General features: G+C 44.1%; 1 protein-coding gene across 3 annotated transcripts in view; it reads right to left on the bottom strand.

Annotated features, from left to right (window-relative positions):
- The window catches only part of tpcn2 (two pore segment channel 2), a 55,465-nt gene extending 39,754 nt beyond the window's left edge, over positions 1-15,711 (bottom strand). For 2 of the 3 annotated variants that reach the window (XM_087996253.1, XM_087996252.1), the window contains exons 1-7: positions 15,548-15,710; positions 9,529-9,578; positions 8,541-8,617; positions 7,608-7,785; positions 6,346-6,462; positions 3,892-3,998; positions 672-744 (exon numbers count right to left, since the gene is read on the bottom strand). In XM_087996253.1, coding sequence (XP_087852379.1) covers positions 672-744; positions 3,892-3,998; positions 6,346-6,462; positions 7,608-7,785; positions 8,541-8,617; positions 9,529-9,578; positions 15,548-15,668 — 723 coding nt within the window. In that variant the 5' untranslated portion in view covers positions 15,669-15,710. Of the gene's footprint in view, positions 1-671; positions 745-3,891; positions 3,999-6,345; positions 6,463-7,607; positions 7,786-8,540; positions 8,618-9,528; positions 9,579-15,547 lie in introns of all 3 variants that reach the window. The other variant, XR_015760089.1, reaches the window with a different exon arrangement.
- Between the last annotated feature and the right edge of the window lie 2,016 nt (positions 15,712-17,727).

Genomic DNA, 17,727 nt, shown 5'->3' on the forward strand with positions numbered 1-17,727 from the left:
ACCCTATACAGACAACAAGCAAAACTAATGTCATTTACAAAAAACCATGCAAGAACTGTAACAAACACTATGTTGGACAAACAGGCAGAAAACTAGCCACCAGGATACATGAACATCAACTAGCCACAAAACAACATGACCCTCTCCCACTGGTATCCTTACATACAAGTGAGGAAGGACACCACTTGGACTGGGACAACACATCCATCCTAGGACAAGCCAAACAGAGACATGCACGAGAATTCCTAAAAGCATGGCATTCCAACCGGAACTCTATCAACAAACACATCGACTTAGATCCCATTATGACCCCTGAGAAAAAGAACAGGAAATGGCATCACCGCAGGAAGTGACACCAACCCAAGAAAACCGAAACATAAATAGAAAGCAGGCTCTACCACCTGCCCTTCATCCGGAGGCTCACTGGAGAGGTTACTAGTATGGTGATGAAACATCTGAAAACAAACCTTCTAACTCAGCGAACAAACCTACATCCAGAACCTCAACCTGAACTACAAGTCTTCTCAAAACTCAGTAACCCCAACCTATTAAAAACTTTGTTCATGAAATAAGAACTGAACAAACAATTTGCAAATATGCTTGTCTTTTCTCAATCATCCTGTGCACATATTTTAATGACAAGTAACTTGATAATATGAAAGTTGCTTTACCTGGACTCGAGTGAACAACAGCATGGCGATCATAGTAAACAGTAACAGGTGCAAAGCTAACAGCAACATAACACTGTTTAAAAGTAATGGTAAAAAAATTCAATGCAGAAACAATATGGTTTTAACAGCTTCAATCTGCCCCCACCCCACCATTATTTTTAATCAATAATGCAACATTCAGGGCACTTCGTGTTTCAATATTAGCCACCTTTGAGCTCTGGTTACTACACTTGGTTCAGCTTACTCAGGGCAGATTTGTTCTAAAAATGTTTTAATATCTTGCGAAACAGTTCAACAGCCTCTGAACAGGAAGTTGTCTTGGTCGTGCTATGAGAACACAGTTCTGGGGCTCAGGAAGAAATCCCAGGAGGTGTTTGATAGTTCTGTACAGTTAAGCCTCAGGGGAAAAAATCCTAGGAGCCACAAAAGGGTAATAAAGCAGCTAGTATGCAATTGATACATCAATACTACAGAAAATAAGGCGAAACATGCTACAAGCCTGTATTTGCCTTATGTAGTTGAGAGATGCTAATGTTCTGAGAAACCCAGACTCAGTACCAGTTTGGTGGTTATCTCGGGGTCTACGAAAAGGCGGCAATTTAGAACTTAAGCAATCATTTACAGAGGAACTCTGATTATCCAGACAAGATCGCAAGGTCCCGATGATTGGCTAAACTGTTATCCTGCATTCAATTATCCAAACAAAATATTCCCCACCCATGTCATTGGGATAATTGAGGTTCACCTTCCATCCTACCAAACTTCGCATAAACCACATCATCCGACGACATTTCCACCACCTCCAAACGGACCCCACCACCAGGGATATATTTCCCTCCCCAGCCATTTCTGCTTTCCACAAAGACCATTCCCTCCGTGACTACCTGGTCAGGTGCACCCCCCCCCAACAAACCACCCTCCCTTCCTCTGCAGGAATTACAAAACCTGTGCCCACACCTCCTCCCTCACCTCCATCCAAGGCCCCAAAGGAGGCTTCCACATCCAAAGTTTTACCTGCACATCCACCAATATCATTTATTTTATCTGTTGCTCCCGACGTGGTCTCCTCTACATTGGGGAGACTAGACACCCCCTAGCAGAGTGCTTTAGTGAGCATCTCTGGGACACTCCACCGCCCTGTGGCCCAACATTACAACGCACCCTCCCACTCTGCCGAAGTAGTGCAGGTCCTAGGCCTCCTCCACCTCCGCTCCCTCACCACCCGACACCTGGAGGAAGAACGCCTCATCTTCCGCCTCGGAACATTTCAACCCCAGGGCATTAGTGTGGACTTCACCAGTTTCCTCATTTCCCTTTACCCTACTTCCAACCTTCCAGCTCAGCACCATCCCCATGACCTGTCCTACCTGCCTATCTTACATTCCACCTATCCCCTCTGACCTCTCACCTCCATCCCCACCCCCATTCACCTATTGGACTCTATGCTACTTTCTCCCCACCCTCATCTCATTTATCTCTCCACTCTGCAGGCACCCTGCCTCTATTCTTGAAGGGCTTTTGCCCAAAATGTCGATTTTCCTGCTCCTCAGATGCTGCCTGACCTGCTGTGCTTTTCCAGCACCACACTAGTCTCGATTTTGGTTTCCAGCATCTGCAGTCCTTGTTTTTACCTAGTTCCTCTGTATTGAGGCAGCCCGTAATTGAGTGTTATTTGAGGGACTTTTTACATTAGGTCTTTTGATAAGAGAACAGTTGGAAACCCTCGTAAAGTTGGCGTGCTTTGATGTCCCAGGATCACTAACAATAAATTTGTGGGACCTGTCTTGATGAAAAGTTAAGATTTAATGTGCTCTATAGGGTGTCCCCTAGCATCTTTTTTAGTTACCTCAGGCTAATTCTGCCTATTAAAGTCTCATATGATACTATTGTATATTACGTTAAAAGTTACAACAGTAATACAATGTTCATTACTTCTTGTTCAGAACAGTGGAATCTTGCAACTTTGTTCTAAATACCTGGGATACTCACTGGATCCTATTTAGGAAATAAAAGTTGGTTCATTGCAAATCAAAAAATTTGGATTGAACCAAAAACAGTATGAAAATGGGTCAATTATATTCCAAAGAATCGCTTTTCTAACAACCCTGGTAGTTTGTACTAACTGCTATTTTGCATCTTGCAAACATGCAGTGTGTTCTAAAAGAAAATCCTCATATTAAAGTAACAAACATTATTTGTCAAGTTCTTGCCCAAAAATGCAGATCCAGTGCTTTATCCTGCAAAACCCCAAGAGTCCAGTCGTGAATTATTTTTGCAAGTTAAGGAACTGACAGCATTTTGATTCCAGCTGACATCAGCACTGGTCATGTCAGATCCCAGACTGAATTATGGTTTGGTAAAACCAAAAACCAGATTTGATGGTTGGGCTCTCACTGAAATAGAAGCACACAATGTTGCAGATGTGGTTTTAACAATGAAACTTTTTATTAAGCACAAGATGATTAATAGAGCAAATATTTAGACATAATATACCTTTAAGAGATTCTGAAACAAACAATCCCACTAATCAAAACACTCCTTTACAGATCCAAAAAAAACATCACGTGTAGCACTCAAATCTCTTCCCTCACACCTCAGTAGGCTTAAGTAAACTGTGTCTTAAGCTCCCAATCTAGAAAATCTAATAATAACAACCTTTCTCTCAAACCATCCTACACCCAGGTTTAACACACCATTTCAAAGCATTTTATCCACACGCTTCTGGTCTGAGACTACTAAACTTCTTATCCCAAGATAAAATCATTGATATGTACAGCATGGAAGCAGACTCATCAGTCCAATTCATCCATGCCAACCAGATATCAAACTAATCTCATCCCATTTGCCAGCATTTGGCCCATATCCCTCCACACACTTCCTATTCATATACCCATCCAAACATCTTTTGTAGTTGTACCAGCCTCCAACATTTCCTCTGGCAGCTCATTCCATACATCCACCACCCTCTGTATCCCTTTTATATCTTTCCCACCTCACCTTAAACCTACACCCTCTAGCTCTGGACTCTTTCCCTCTTCCCCCACCCACATCCCCCTGCCAACTACAGCAAAGGATCTTGCCCATTTATCCTACCCACACCCCTCATGATAACCTAGTCCCTCTCTTAGGAGCATTGCTTAGAACATCCTTCTTCATTGTTACATTAAAAGTAAAGAAAGAGAGAGAGGAAAAGCAGCTTTTAAATACCTCATGTTTTTACCTTGTAATTTGTGGTATTGTTTGTTGTAGGCATTTAAAAGCCTTTTTCATGAGTGAGGAGTTTTGGAGAAGGAAAAATGGCCGCAAAAGTCTTCTAATTCTTACTTTCTTCAATTAAAAAAAGCAAAATACAGAAATCATCCAAAGCTTAGTGCAGTTCAAATACTTGATCATAGACAATGTAGTAAATACAGCTTTCCAACTTGTTCTGCAAAGAGTCGAAGAATGTGGTGCAGGAAAAGCGCAGCCAGTCAGGCAGCATCCGAGGAGCGGGAGATTTGATGTTTCAGGAGCTTCCGACGAAGGGCTAATGCCTGAAACATCAATTCTCCTGCTCCTCTGAAGCTGCCTGACCGGTTGTACTGTTCCTACACCACATTTAAATCAGATCCCCAGCATCTGCAGTCCTCACTGTCGCCTGCTCTGCAAAGATGGCATCAAAAGCTACAAAAGTAGAACCTTAAGCTGACAAATCTACCTGAAAGTACTGTCAAAAGAGCTAGCTACTCATTTATTTAAAACATGGCAGAAAAGAATGCTGACTGCATGTTTTAGATAGTGAGGCAGTACAGGAAAGCTGCCCTTGTGAAAAAGAGCAAGTGAGAGTTTGTAGCTGGATAAGCCAAGAGTGATATCAGTCACAAAAGTGTGATTTTCTTAACCATGGTAACTGCATTGAGTGTACTAACCTTCTTACCATCACAAAATCTACTCAAATAAATAGACAAGAACGAAAGTCAAAAACTGGACCAACAGGTTCTGTTCCAATGGTGTACAGCATGGTATACTAGGAGTACACGCACACTAGAGTGCACTGCAAGGCCTCTTCCTAGTCCCCCCAACACCAGACCAAATGAAGCACCAAAATCTTGAGCAGAAATCCCTCGTGCTCTGCACTTGGGAGGAAGCCAGTTATGTTGGCAAAGCTGACCGACTGGGATGCAACACTGACCTCCTCACAAAGAAAGGAGTAAGACAGCATCAGCTGGCACAAATAGCATCAGTAACAGCCCGAAAGCATTTTGGATGGGCAACTGAGGGAATTCAGAGGTCCCCAGTGGCTCGAAGTGTTACAGTCAGCTTGGTGACCACTGCGATAGGATGGACACCCATTCTTTCAGATGACAAGTCTGCAACAGTGTCCCAGAGCATTGTAATGCTGTCACCAAGTGACAATTTCACTTATCTGGAGCAAACAGTTGAGGTCTGTAAATTTTTGGCCTCTGGAATAACCTCTCCATCCTGAAAGGGACCTTCTGCAGGGATGCTACATGAAGGCTATTCAGAAATTAGCAGCTTTATACTTCCTCAATCTCTCTGCACATCTGTTGCACCCCTTTAGTGGCCTTCATTAGCTATTCTTGCCACATTTTTATAAAATTCTTAGTGTATTGTGACAATACGATTGTCCTGATTGTATTTGGTCCTGATTTCTTCCCCCCCACCCCAACATTTGATCCATAGTTGTCGGGTGGTCCATTCCAAGCCAGTAAGGCAAACAGATTGTGTGGCCTTCGGGCTTGCTTTTTCACAGCTGAAACAATGGGTGGAGTCAGGGTCCCACAAAACCAGAGGCAGAGTTTAGTTTTCAGTAGTTGTTGGGGTTTTGATGTTACCTCCAAAAGCTGTTATTAATCCCTCTGCTACAGCTAAAAGGCTTGGATTCTCTCTTGCTCGCAGAATCACGCATCGAACAATCAATACACTGAATTTGCCTTTGCCAAGGGTGTTTTGGAATAATTGCTGTTTAGTGGTTAAATCTATTATCCTGTTACATTTTCCCAATAGAGTTAAAGTGTATAGATTCTCCTTTCTTTGGTTTATAATTTAAACAGTAGGCTAAGAATAAAACGTCCTTCTCTTAAAGCCAAGCACTAAGAAATTACATCTGGAACACAGCATCTTACACTTCTCTTTAAACAAGAAGAGTTACATCTCCTTCATCTATTTGAAGGGGATTTGGTCTGGTCCATCATATGCAAATAGGGCCCTCACCACTTACTAGCATGATTCCCATTTAGCTATTCGAACCTTTTTTCCCTCAATGCTGAAAGTCTGTCTTGTTACATTTTCCTAACCTTTCCTCCGATGGCCATGTCATTCAGACACAAAATTCCGTACCATGTAACATGACTTCACTAAACCATTCAAATATACTGCTGATGTATAACACAAGGCTTCAGATTATATAGCTGAAGCCATATTCCCACTTTAAAAAACCTGAGACAACTGCAGAAGCTGGAAGTCTGAAACAAAACACAGAAATTGCCAGAAAATCTCAGCAGGTCTGGCAGCATCTGAGGAGAGAAATCAGTTAATATTTCAGGTACAGGGAACCTTCTGAGATTCTTACATTTGTTTTTGTTTATTTTCATTTTTATGCACTGGTTTTACAAAACCTATTAAGGTATGAAGAAAATAATACATCAGGAGCTTTCGTGAACTTATATCTTACCTCCTCACAAAATAAGCAAAGAGTCACGGTCCAGTCCACAATGGAAGCAGCAAGTACAAGAGCATAGGCAATCAGCCATTTTGATTTCTGGAATTCTTTCCATCCAATTAAATAGCTCTGTATAAAAATGCCATTTTGAAAGAATCAATAGAGAGATCAGCTCCGGGATGCAAAGAGCGCTAGTAAATAAGCGGACACAGACGTGCCCTGCAAACCACATGGACACTGGAAAGGAATAAACAGTTTTTTGTAATCCTGTGAACCAAGTTAAGAATTTTCACACCCCATTTGCTATTGTGGTGCTTTAGATGAAGCATAAAACCACCAAAACCACTAATTGGTGCTAAAAGGCATAGTATCAGACCCAATAGTAGACAACTTGCGCTCCAATAGCTTCAGAAAACCCAACTAGGAGGCATCTTTTGCCAATTGTGGGAGCACATAGATTTATGCTGTAGCCTCATTCAGCCAGTAGCACAATAGAAACACACAGTGTTCACCAAATCTAAAAACAGCAGCTTTACAAATTTACAAAGCAGCTTCAAACTAACCAAAGACATGACCCTTGAGTGATGCATTCAGTTATCAAGCTGAAAAGTTATTACCGTTTTTAGTTTTAGGTTTCCCCATTCTCAACAAAAGACTGCTCACCCAGTTAACCTTACCCATCTCTTTCCAGCCCCAATTTCAGATCTACGTCAGTGCTGAACTGGGATGTGGGTTAATGGAGTGCTTTGACAGCAAAAGGGATGGACTTCTGAAAAGGGTATATACCTGCTAGAAATAACTCCAAATGAAATCAGGGCGAAAGTCACAATGTACTGGACAACAGTAATGTGCACACACTAGGTTCTCTATGGGCCTACCAACAAGAGTCCCACTTAGCCATCTTTTGTCAAGGGGGCAATTGGTTTCAGGTCGCTCCAGAAGATCTAACCCCACGCCTGCCCTTGACAATGAAAAATAGACAAATTTAAACTTCAAGCACTAATCCACTGTTCAGCTTTCACTGGTTTGACAGAAAATTTTTGGATAATTTTGTCAGAAGCATTAAGATTTTGTTGGATCCAATGGCACCATTCTATTCTATGAACAAGATAAATCCTAGCTTACACTCCAGTCTAACTATAGTTTAGCTAAATACTCAATTTAAAATCTTGCAAGCACACTACAATCTAAGACTGAGCAAAAATGACTCCTGGCCTTTCAGAAAGGACATTGAGATGGGTGGGGGGGGGGTTAAGAAAAAAAAACATACTTACTTTTATCACTACATCGATAATGAACAAGACAAGACAAAATACTTCAATGCCTTCCGTAAGTCCACAAGGAGGCTCCCAAAGTACATGGCGGAGTCGGAGATCAGATGTAACACTCAAAGATGAAGGTTTCTCAAAAAAGGCCAAGGCCAAAACCACAAAGATAGCAGTGCTCAAAACCCTGAGAATGAAAGACGCAAGAATGGTGTAAAAAGAAACCGGAGAGGCAGAGCTGCAACTTAGCCTCCTGCTAATATGCGTGTGAAGTGCAAGGGTAAAAACTGACATTCTCAGTGATGTCAGGCTGTTTGAATGAATCCTGGGTCTTTAAAGTCTTAGAGACTTGCTAAACTATTATGTTTAATTTACAAGCCTATGAAGCTTGAAATGGACACAGGAAGAACAAAATTACCCAAACGTACAGGATAGAAACAGACTCAGTTTCTTGGGAGGTACATTACATCCAACCTTTCAACACATTTCTTCACGCCCCGCCTCCCCCCCCCCCCACCCGCCCCGCCAAACACATTTACATTGCACGTTACTAACAAACATTCCGCCCCCCCCCCCCAACTGTATTTCTTGTCCAAATATTTTCTTTATCCACATTGTTCTATTTAATTTTATACCCATATTCCTACAATTTTCTAACAAGCTTTTCATGATGGAGAACTTAGAAAGTACCTTCTTAATATCTATATATGCTGCCTTAGATCGACAAAACTAACAGTTATGTTTATAAACACTAACTACAGCACCCTTCAATAGGTTGTCGCAATTGTAAAAGCACAGTAAGGTTATTAAACAGTCATAAGAGGCATCCATTTATTGAGAGATTGGTCCAGTGCAGATATAAGTGGGTCAAATGGTCTCCTTCTGTACCACAATACTTCTATGATTAATGGAAAGAGTGTTTTTAAACACCCCAGGTCTTACCACTGACAAGCCTCAGAGTAGTACCACCGATAAAGCCGTAGGGACTGGGAATCTACTCTATGATTGATGGTACGATACTGCAAGCAAAGTTAAAACAGCCAGATTAGACAACAAATTCACAACTAGCTGCATATTTAAGGTTAGTTCAAAGTAAAAAGAAAAAAGGTTAGGGAAAGTTAAGGTGGGTAAATAATTAGTTTCAAAATTAATGGGCATCAGGACAGTTTGAATATTAATCCATTGGTAGGATAGCTCATGGTACACAGGAAAATGGCAGGTATTGTACAAAGGAGAGTGTGCATGCTTTCTCCTGCTTCAATAACCATCATTTGTACTACTTCCTCCCACTCCTGTTATCTTGTATTATGCTGCGTTAGAAGTTTCATGCATCAGTTCCTGCAAAACCAGTAACAGTGTAATGTGCAGATCTGAAAGTTTACTGCCACCATAGTTTAAAGATAAAAGATAATCTTTGAATCAACAGTAATATTTGAGCAAACATTTGTTATCAGCAAAACCACTTTAAATTAAACTTTTGTTATCCCTACTGTAAGACAGTGATTACTGATTTTGGCAAATGGTGCCAACAAACATTTTAAAACTTCTGAATTAATAACCAAACACCAATCAACATGACAATTCTCTCATGGTGCAGTAAAGAGATTAAGTTTTAAAATTAAGGCAATAATAATGATAATCTCTCCAGTGAGTGCTGGCGTGATTAATGGGTGAAATGTGGTATCTATTAAAACTGAATAATCACTTGGGTTTCACCCAAACACCTCCAAAACATTGCAGGAAGATAACTGCAACAGTTAACTGAAGACATTCAAGTCAGTCACGTGCTTGCCTGATATAAACAAATTTATCATATCCTAAATATAAACAGGTACTAAAATTTTCATAAAGCAACAGAACTGATTTAATTCAAGAACCATTAATTAGTGAAAAATGGAAAACTATTTTTAAAATAATGGTAAGATCAGACCTGTATTGCGTCTTCAATAAACACAGCAGCTTGCTGTATGTACAGGTCATCTGTCGATTTAAAAAAAAAGTGCTGTCTTTCAGCCTATGAAAAGCAAATCAACTCAGTTACCAGATCAGAACCCAACAAATACTTCATTTCACTAATGGATGTTAGTCCTCAAATGGAGCTGCCGGTGTTGAACCCAGGTGTACAAAGTTAAAAATCACAACACCAGGCTATAATCCAACAAATAGTCCTCAAATACATGTGCTACAATAAACACTAGAGTTTGTTTAAAAATGAAAGATAATCTGCATTCAGCTGCAAAAATATGTTAACAAAATTTAGGAACAAATTTTTATTTCAAATCAATATCACCTCAAAGTAGTTATTTCCCCAAAGTACTTACTGCTACCTCAGCAATTTAACAAGTCAAATAAAAAAGCAATTACTATTGTTACAAAAACCCTAAATTCCAGGGCTCTGTAGAAAAAGGTTGAGTGTGAAACTAAATTTGAAAATGTCAAAAGAAATGGTAGACAGGATAGACCAATGCATCAAAGCATTCCACAAGGAAAGCTCCCTAGAACTCAAAGCTGCTGCTTCAGACCCTCATCCAGCCTATCCATAATCCAGTAGCCAGGAACTACTCCCATAGACTTCCAAAGCCTGACATTTGCATCTGGAGGCTAAGATTTTCTCACATCTCATCACTTTCATTGATCAGAGTATCGGAGTTTCCAAATCATGCTGTGGCTCGACAGGACATTGAGGAGACCATGTTTGAAGTACTGCTTACATTTTTGGGTCACCCTGCTACAGGAAGTATGTTATTAAACTGGAAAGGGTGCAGAAAAGATTTACAAAGACACTACTGGGATTGGAGGGTTTCAGTTTTAAAGGAGAGGCTAAATAGGTTGGAATTAGATAGGGCGGCACGGTGGCTCACTGGTTAGCACTGCTGCCTCACAGCACCAAGGTCCCAGATTCAATTCCAGCCTCAGGCAACTGTTTGGAGTTTGCACATTCTCCCAGTGTCTGCATGGGTTTCCTCCGGTTTCCTCCCACAGTCCAAAGATGTGCAGGTCAGGTGAATTGGCTGTGCTAAATTGCCCATATCGTGAGGTACATTTGTCAGAGGGGAAATAGGTCTGGGTGGGCTGCTCTTCTGCAGAGGGGGGGGGGGGGTGGACTTGTTGGGCCAAAAGGGCCTGTTTCCACACTGCAGGGAATCTAATCTGGTCAAAAAACTTTTTAACACCTGGAATGTAAGAGGTGGAGGGGTCACCTTAGAGGTTTATAAAATGATGAGGTAATTAGATAAGGTGAATAGCCAAGGTCTTTTTCCTAGGATAGCTAGTCCAAACCTAGAGGGCACAATTTTAAGGTGAGGGGAAAGATTTAAAGAGGAACTGGAGAAACAATTTTTTCCACAGAAAATTTTGCATATGGAATGAACTGCCAGAGGCAGGTACAGTTACAACATTTAAAAGACAGATACATGAATAGGAAAAGTAGAGGGATTTGGAGTATTGTGCAGAGTTTTGGGCTCCAGATCAAGGAGGATGTACTGTCCCTGCAGGATGGACAGAGGAGTTTCACAAGAATGGCCCCAGGAATGAAAAGCTTAACATATGGAACGTTTAAGGACTCTGGATATATACACAGAGTTTAGAAGGATGAGGGGGATCGAATTGAAACGCACAGTATACTGAACAGCCTGGACAGAGCAGATGTTGGAAAGACGTTTCCACTGGTAGGACAGACTAGGACCTGAGGGCACAGTATTAGAGTAAAAGGAAAGACCTTTTTGAATAGTGATAAAGGAGAAATGGCTTCAGCTAGAGAGTGGTGACTCTATGGAATTTGTTACCACAAAAGGCTATATGTAGGCCAGGTCATCGAGTATATTTAAGACTAAGATAGATAGGTTCTGGTTTATAAAGGTGATCATGGGTTACTGGGAAAAAACAGGAGAATGAGGTTGAGAAACTTAGCCATGATTGAACAGCAGAGCAGACTCAATGGGCTGAATGGCCTAATTTCTGCTCATGTCTTAAGGTCTGAAAGACGACAGTGGAGGGGGTGGTGGTTTTTAAAATGTCCACGTTAGAGGAGGAAGTGCTGGATGTCTTGAAACGCATAAAGGTGGATAAATCCCCTGATCAGGTGTACCTGAGAACTCTGTGGGAAGCCAGGGAAGTGATTGCTGGGCCTCTTGCTGAGATATTTTTATCATTGATAGTCACAGGTGAGGTTGGCTAACGTGGTACCACTGTTTAAGAAAGGTGGCAAGGACAAGCCAGGGAACTATACACCAGTGAGCCGGACGTCGATGGTGGGCAAGTTGTTGGAGGGAATCCTGAGGGACAGGATGTACATGTATTTGGAAAGGCAAGGACTGATTAGGGATAGTCAACATGGCTTTGTGCATGGGAAATCATGTCTCACAAACTTGATTGAGTTTTTTGAAGTAGTAACAGAGGATTGATGAGGGCAGAGCGGAAGATGTGATCTATATGGACTTCAGTAAGGTGTTCGACAAGGATCCCCATGGGAGACTGGTTAGCAAGGTTAGATCTCAATACAGGAAAAACTAGCCATTTAGATACAGAACTGGCTCAAAGGTAGAAGACAGAGGGTGGTGGTGGGTAGTTTTTCAGGCTTTGAAGAGCAAGGATAGGATAAATAGACAAAGTCTTTTCCCTGGGGTTGGGGAGTCCAGAACTAGAGGGCATAGGTTTAGGGTGGGGGAAGGATAATAAAAGAAACCTAAGGGGCAACATTTTCTCGCAGAGGTACGAGTATGGAATGAGCTGCAAGAGGATGTGGTGGAGGCTGGTACAATTGCAACATTTAAAAAGGCACCTGGATGGGTATATGAATAGGAAGGGTTTAGAGGGATATGGGTCGGGTGCTGGCAAGTGGGACTAGATTAGGGTTGGGATATCTGGTCGGCATGGATGGGTTGGACCGAAGGGTCTGTTTCCATGCTGTACATCTCTATGACTAAGGATGAACATTTCCCATCAACCAGAGTTCAGTTACTAGTGGTGTGCCACAAGGATCTGTTTTGGGGCCACTGCTGTTTGTTATTTTTATAAATGACTTAGATGAGGGTGGAGGAGGATGGGTTAGTAAGTTTGCAGATGACACTAAGGTCGGTAGAGTTGTGGATAGTGTGGAAGGATGTTGCAGATTAGGGGGACATAGATAAGCTGCAGAGCTGGGCTGAGAGGTGGCAAATGGAGTTTCATGTGGAAAAGTGGGAGGTGATTCACTTTAGAAGGAGCAACAGGAATGCAGAGTCCTGGGCTAATGGCAAGGGTCTTGGTAGTGTAGCTCTGATCTCCAGCATCTGCAGACCTCACGTTCTCCTCTTGGTAGTGTAGATAAGTAGGGAGATCTCAGTGTCCATGTACATAGATCCCTGAAAGTTGCCACCCAGGTTGATAGGTTGTTAAGAAGCCATACAATGAGTTAACTTTTATTGTAGGGGGATTGAGTTTCAGAGGCAGGAGGCTATGCTGCAGCTGTAAAAAACTCTGGTACGACCGCACTTGGGGTATTGCATACAGTTCTGGTCACTACATTACAGGAAGGATTACATTATTTTACTGTGTGGAAACAGGCCCTTCGGCCCAACAAGTCCACACCGACCCGCCGAAGCGCAACCCACCCATAACCCTACATTCACCCTTACCTAACACTACGGGCAGTTTAGCATGGCCAATTCACCTGACCTGCACATCTTTGGACTGTGGGAGGAAACCGGAGCACCCGGAGGAAACCCACGCAGACACGGGGAGAACGTGCAAACTCCACACAGTCAGTCGCCTGAGGCAGGAATTGAACCCAGGTCTCTGGCGCTGTGAGGCAGCAGTGCTAACCACTGTACCACCGTGCCGCCCCAAGTTTCACAACATCTTTCTGATAGGAAGGTTGTTTGATTTAATAGAACACGCAAGGCAGCCTTGGGCCTGGTTTGTGTGAAACCTTCTCCTCATGGCTCTCAACCTTCCAGCGAGAAACCCTGCACTGATCAAAGCCAGGTGAAGGAAAGCCAGAGTCACAATGCAGAGTGCAGGCCTATTCCAACAAGAAGCTGTCCTTAGTCTTCCCTTCTTTCCCCACACCCATTCGACCGGCTCCTGAAGAGATTTCCCAGTAGCCTGCTATCCCCTGGCCTCCCGAGAGATGGCCGAGGCCGGCTGCTCCCCACCTTCTGCAACCACCCAGCTTCGCAGGAAGTCAGGCCCCAGGCTTCCTCGTGGAAGCTTTGGAAAGGGTTCAAAAGGAGATTTACTGGGATGTTGCCTGGTATGGAGGTAAGGTCACATGAGGAAAGGCTGGGGGACTGGAGGCTATTTTCATCATTGAAGAAGGTTGAGGGGAGACTTAATTGATACATAAGATAATCAGAGGATTAGATAGGGTGGACAGTGAAAGCCTTTTTCCTCAGTTAGTGATGGCTAGCACGAGGGGACATAGCTTTAAATTCAGGGGTGATAAATATAGTACAGATGTCAGAGGTAGTTTCTTTAGTTAGTAGGGGCATGGAACACCCTGCCTGCAACAGTAGTAGACACACCAACTTATGCCCGAAACGTCGATTCTCCTGCTCCTTGGATGCTGCCTGACCTGCAGCATCTGCAGTCCTCACTTTCTTCTAGTTGACACCAACTTTTAGGGCATTTAAATGGTCATTGGATAAACATATGGATGAAAATGGAATAGTTTAGGATAGATGGGCTTCAGATTGACTTCGGCCCTCAATGTTGCACCAACCTGCGAAGAACATTGCAGTGTAACACAGGTCCTGTGTGTTATGGATATGAGCCAAACGCATGCAAATGGAACTAATTTAGTTTGGTTTCCAGACTCTGACACAAAGGGTGTGTGCCAAAACTATTTAAAATACTATTTTACCACATCTGCAATTAAAATTTTCATTACATGAACATTAATTTTTCTCAGGACAACATGTCAGATGAATTACATCACCAAGAAAAGTAACTACCCTAATCCAAAAAAAGACTAACAGACATCTAAACTATACACGATTGCAAAAGAGCCACAAAGTCTACATCTTATTCTGACTGCTTTACTTTGATATTACAATTATCTGAAGCGTAAAACGGGAGTGCTGGAGAAGCTCAGCACACCCAGATCACCCTTGGAAAGAGAAAAACATAATATTTCAAGACGGATACAACTCTTCCTCAGAGCCCCCCACAAGTGCTAAGTTTATCCAACACTTCCTGCTGTTATCTCAGACAATCAAAACAACATACTGCAAGTGCATAAAACTATTCCCATTCAACCACTTTTTCCCCTCATACACAAACACAATGGGTCCACAACCCCTCAGACACTGGGGGGGGGGGGGGCACTTCAGGTGAGAGGCAAAGTAGTGATTCATCATCCCCTTCCCATTACCGATCACCCCCCAACACCACCTTCTCCCAGTACCTCCTCCACTCACTAGTACCAACACCCACACTCTCCTGTACCACACCCCACCCATATCCCCACCCCAAGCATTCCCAGCCCCACACAGCCCCCTCCTTTACCTCCACTCCTCCCATTCCCAACCTCTACCCCACTTCACACCCAGTCTGTCCCAGAGTACCATGGTTCCTCCATCACCACCTCCACCTCCACCCTCCCGCAGTATAGCTCCCCCACCCCACCCTAGTACCCATTCTCCATCCCCCCCAACCTCAGAGCCCGTCACCCTCCCCCACCCCCTCCCCCACCAACCTCAGAGCCCATCACCCCACCCACCCCCTCCCCCACCAACCTCCCCCTCCCCCACCAACCTCAGAGCCCATCACCCCACCCACCCCCTCCCCCACCAACCTCAGAGCCCATCACCCCACCCACCCCCTCCCCCACCAACCTCCCCAACCAACCTCAGAGCCCGGCACCCCACCCCACCCCCTGACTGTTCCCCCCCCCGACTGTCCCCACCCCCTGACTGTCCCCCCCCCCCCGGTACCCCACCCCCTGACTGTCCCCCCCCCCCCCCCGGTACCGATCTGGCTGGTGCTGCCGCTGCTGCTGTAGTTCCTGCTGCTGCTGCTGGCGGTGGTGGTGGTGCTGGGGACCCCGGAGGAGTCGGAGCGACGGCTCCCGAGGAGCGGTTCGGTCTCCATGAGAGCGCGGGGGCTGTTCCGAACCGACACAAACTTCACCACAGACACCCTCTTCCTCCTCCCCGCCTCCCGCCTCCCGCCGCTTTTAATCACAGGGTGCCGCTGCCACTGCGCAGGTGCGCCTGCCCCGGAGCATGCCGGGGGTTGTAGTTTATCCCGCGGGACGACCTTCGCTCCGCTAGGGGACGCTCCGCACCTCCGGACTACAACACCCAGCGGTCGTCGCGGACTCACCGCTCGCACCCCCAGTGGCAGCTCCCGGGAACTGCAGTTCACCTGGCCCCAGGTAAAGCGCAGGTGAACTCCCAGCCAGGCTCACTCAAACCCAATGCGAATGGACAACCCAGTGAAGCCAATGTCTCCCCTCCCTCTGCAGGGACCAACAAGATTCAGGAAGAAATCTTAGCAAAACAGCCCAGCAACATTGATGCCCTGTCTGTCCTCTGTATTTGCAAACTCCACCCAAATTCACATGGGGTGCCAAATCCGGATTAATGTTGCCCAACCAAACTAATAAACCCAACGTGACACCGCAACCATGGAGTTTAATTCCCTTTAAAGGATTGCAACGACTCACGTCTGAGCTTGTTGAGCAATGCAGAGAGTTACTTTCAGTGTTGTTCTTTTTTTTAAATTTTTTTTAGCACCCATGGTGTGTGCGTGCAGGTGTGAGACACAGTGAAGGACACAAAGTGCACGAATCATTATTCAAATTCCACCACCAGGAAGACAGGAAAACACCCGGGTGGCCAGTGACAAACACTGCCCTTCACATCAAAGGGCAGTGCTGTGTGATCAAAACAGTGAAGGGGAGGGTAGGGACTGAATCAAAATAGAGTTGGAGGGATTCAGTGTTGTTCTTCTTTGATGTGTAATCTTTTTCGGTTAGGCCAGAACTGAATCAGTTCTGACGATGAGTCACTAGACCCGGAACGTTAACTCCCACTTCTCTCCACTGATGCTACCAGATCTGCTGAGTTTCTCCAGCAATTTCTGTTTTTGTTTCTGATTTACAGCAGCCGCAGTTCTTCCGAGAAAAAATAGCCGCCCTGCATTGAGAGAGCCAATTTATTAAGATACTTCTTATCGGATGAAAATTGCTTTGAAGATAACCCGCTATATAACTGCAAGTTAAGAATGGAGAGAGGGAAAGAATCAAGAAATTGTAACGTAAATTCTGATCTTCAAAATACAATGGCAGAACTTTTCGTGAGATTTGAGCTAATTAGAGCGGGATTTGTGAAGCATCCGCCATAAATCGAACCAATTTTTTTTGCGACAGTAAAGTTGTATCTAACCCGGGACTGTTAGCTAACAGTGTATACGATTGGAGGCAACTGATTGACCTGCCCAGGACAGTCTCATTCGTCCGCTGAAGACATATAATCCGGACAAAAGTGCACAGAAATTGGAAGGAAGTGATCGTTTGTGGTTTTCCAGAGAACTTGACTTCAATTATTTATTAATGTCTTTGATAACATGCTGTTGGTCCTGTAGAAAAGGCAGAGTCCAGAGTGTGGTGCTGGAAAAGCACAGCAGGTCAGGCAGCATCCGAGGAGCAGGAGAATCGACATTTCGGGCATAAGTCCTTCATCAGGAATTCCTGATGAAGCTCTCATTCTCCTGCTCCTTGGATGCTGCCTGACCGGTTGTGCTTTTCCAGCTCCACATTCTCCACTCTGAGCTCCAGCATCCTCCACTCTGAGCTCCAGCATCCTCCACTCTGAGCTCCAGCATCCTCCACTCTGAGCTCCAGCATCTGCAGTCCTCACTTTCTCCACGTGGAAAAGGCAGGGGCATTGCAATGGTTACATGTCAAAATGGCTTGAAGTGCATGGCTGCACCTGGACCGTACAGTCAATGTCGTTTTAACCCATGGCCAAGGCTCTTGTGGTGAAGTGATAGTGTCCCTATCCCTGCGCCAGGAGGGTGACATTCAAGTTCTACCCATTCCAGAGGTGTGTCACATGTCTAAACAATATGGTTAGAAAATATCTAACTCATGGTGGGTGAGTATTGATAGGATATTGAACATTGGCGCCACCTCGTGCTCCCGCGA

This window comes from Chiloscyllium plagiosum, unplaced genomic scaffold, assembly GCF_037043375.1.
Source record: "Chiloscyllium plagiosum isolate Xiang-an unplaced genomic scaffold, Cpla_swu_hap1 HiC_scaffold_18, whole genome shotgun sequence".
NCBI lineage: Eukaryota > Metazoa > Chordata > Chondrichthyes > Orectolobiformes > Hemiscylliidae > Chiloscyllium > Chiloscyllium plagiosum.